This window comes from Phytophthora parasitica, assembly GCF_000247585.1.
Source record: "Phytophthora parasitica INRA-310 unplaced genomic scaffold supercont2.102, whole genome shotgun sequence".
Lineage (NCBI taxonomy): Eukaryota > Oomycota > Peronosporomycetes > Peronosporales > Peronosporaceae > Phytophthora > Phytophthora nicotianae.
The window spans coordinates 85,410-87,369 of NW_008649088.1; the positions used below are offsets into that span (position 1 = coordinate 85,410).

Consider the following 1,960-nt stretch of genomic DNA (forward strand, 5'->3'; position numbering starts at 1 on the left):
ATCCGTGGCGAATGATACTGGACTGGTCGTGTGGGCGCTGCAGCTGCATAGTTAAAAGGGAGAAAAGCACAGACCCATACATTACGATACTGAGGACGATCACACGAGTTAACCATCGCCGAATCCGTAAAGGTAGAGAGCCTCGGCGAACGTCTTGTACAGTTCGTTGTATCGTCATTCCGGATTAAGAAGCAAGGGGCAATGACTGTAAGTGTAAGGTAAGGTGTTTCCCTACAATGCACCATCATGTCGAGGTAGGAGTTTCACGAAGAGTTTCCAATGCAATCTATGAATAAAATATGTTATTGTCGATAGGACCCTTGCATCGATTTACACGTTACTCACACCTTCTTGGCATTCTGTGCAATCGACTTCATCATGGATTCTTAAGTATTTGCTGTCGACGATCTGCAGCTTCCATCGCATATCGACGCAGATCCGTCTCCAGACCCGAAAAACTCAAATCTTCAAACTTCTGCATGTAAAAGTCTGCATTTCCCCCCAACTCGTGTTGCCCGTAGCAGTTCTGGTCTTTTGAGAACCCAGAAATCGAATTATACGTCTCAATGACGTATTTTGCGCGGCGGGACGTATTCTTGAAGGAGAGCAGATGAGTCCAAATGACTGGGTCGGGAAATCCATCAGACTCTTCTGCTTCTTGGGTCTTCTCCAGAGTGGCTTCAATTAATTTCAACTCGTCCTGAACCTCGTTAAATTTGGGTGTTTGGCGTCCTAAAGGATTCTTACTCGCCAGCTTTGCCGTGACACGCCGAACAGCTTCGGCCATGTTAGCACTGTCGCCGTTGCGGGTTACGCCAGTCAATTTGTTTGAATTACGATGAAGAAACAGCACGTTGCCCTCTGTGTCGTGCTGCACCATCGTCATGCCACAAAAACTACCATTGACAACTTTTCCTGCCATTGCTGGAGGATGTCGGATCATGTGGAACGGTGTGAGTTGCTTGAGCCAGGCAAGACGAAACAGATCCTTATCACCATGCACGAGTTTCATCCGGTCAAAGATGTCGGAGCGCTGGAAGGCATAATGCCGCACAAGCTCCAGTCTAGAGCCGTGTCTCCGCCTGTCCACCAGCAATTGACCACTCTCTTGCTCGAACATGTTGGCAAACGGGATATCGAGTAGCTCCCAGATCAAAGACTGACTGTGAATGTTGAAAATCGAGTTCGTTGGATGCCAGAAGTCGGGCCAAAAGACTGCACCAGTTTCCTGAAATTCCTGTAGCTCAAACAGAAAAGTTGGGTCACGCACTGGTACATTGTCGGCGTCCAGGAACAGCACACGATCAAAGTGACTATGGTAAATTGAGAACACCTTGACTCGGAATCCCGTAGCAGCGAAGTCTGTCACCTCACGGAAGGAAATACTCAACATATCATCCGCTGCTAGCTCGTGAAATATCTTCATATCAGCTGGATGGCTCCTCATCTCTCGAGGCACGAACCAAATCTCCATTGGCAATTTGCATCCCAAGTCACGCAATACGCGGATCGCAGCGAACGCACTGGCCATCAGTTTGGGATAAATCACCATGACGATGCCATCTCGTGGGTCTGACGTACTTTCACCCACATTGGGCAATGTAAAACCTGGTTGCAGTGCTTTATTCAGTGCTTCATTTGCTAAAGCTGGAAAATTGGCGAAATTCGTTGCATCTGAGCATCTGAACACCGCTTCTGGTTTGATACTGTTGCAAAATCTTCGTCCAACTCGGAACTTCTCGCCTGACTCTGTATCTTCCACTTCACAGTATCCAGACACCCCTGCCAGCACTCTCGTCGAACACGAATGATCGTGGTTTGGAAGTCGTGGCCCATTTGGCCTGCAGTCACCCGTCGCCTTCCATCCCACACAACGCAGCGAGCGCTTCCTAGTTTCACCCCTGGGATAATTCTTGACTGTTTTCGTGTGGGTTTCCACCTCCACCTTAAGGTTTGCGGT

General features: G+C 48.6%; 1 protein-coding gene across 1 annotated transcript; it reads right to left on the minus strand.

Moving 5' to 3' along the window:
* Positions 1–376: 376 nt before the first annotated feature.
* Positions 377–1,836, minus strand: PPTG_19031 (hypothetical protein; the record flags this gene model as incomplete). Its single annotated transcript, XM_008917439.1, has 2 exons — positions 377–1,647; positions 1,749–1,836. The coding sequence occupies 2 exons, from the start codon at positions 1,834–1,836 to the stop codon at positions 377–379; spliced, it is 1,359 nt and encodes a 452-aa protein (XP_008915687.1).
* Between the last annotated feature and the right edge of the window lie 124 nt (positions 1,837–1,960).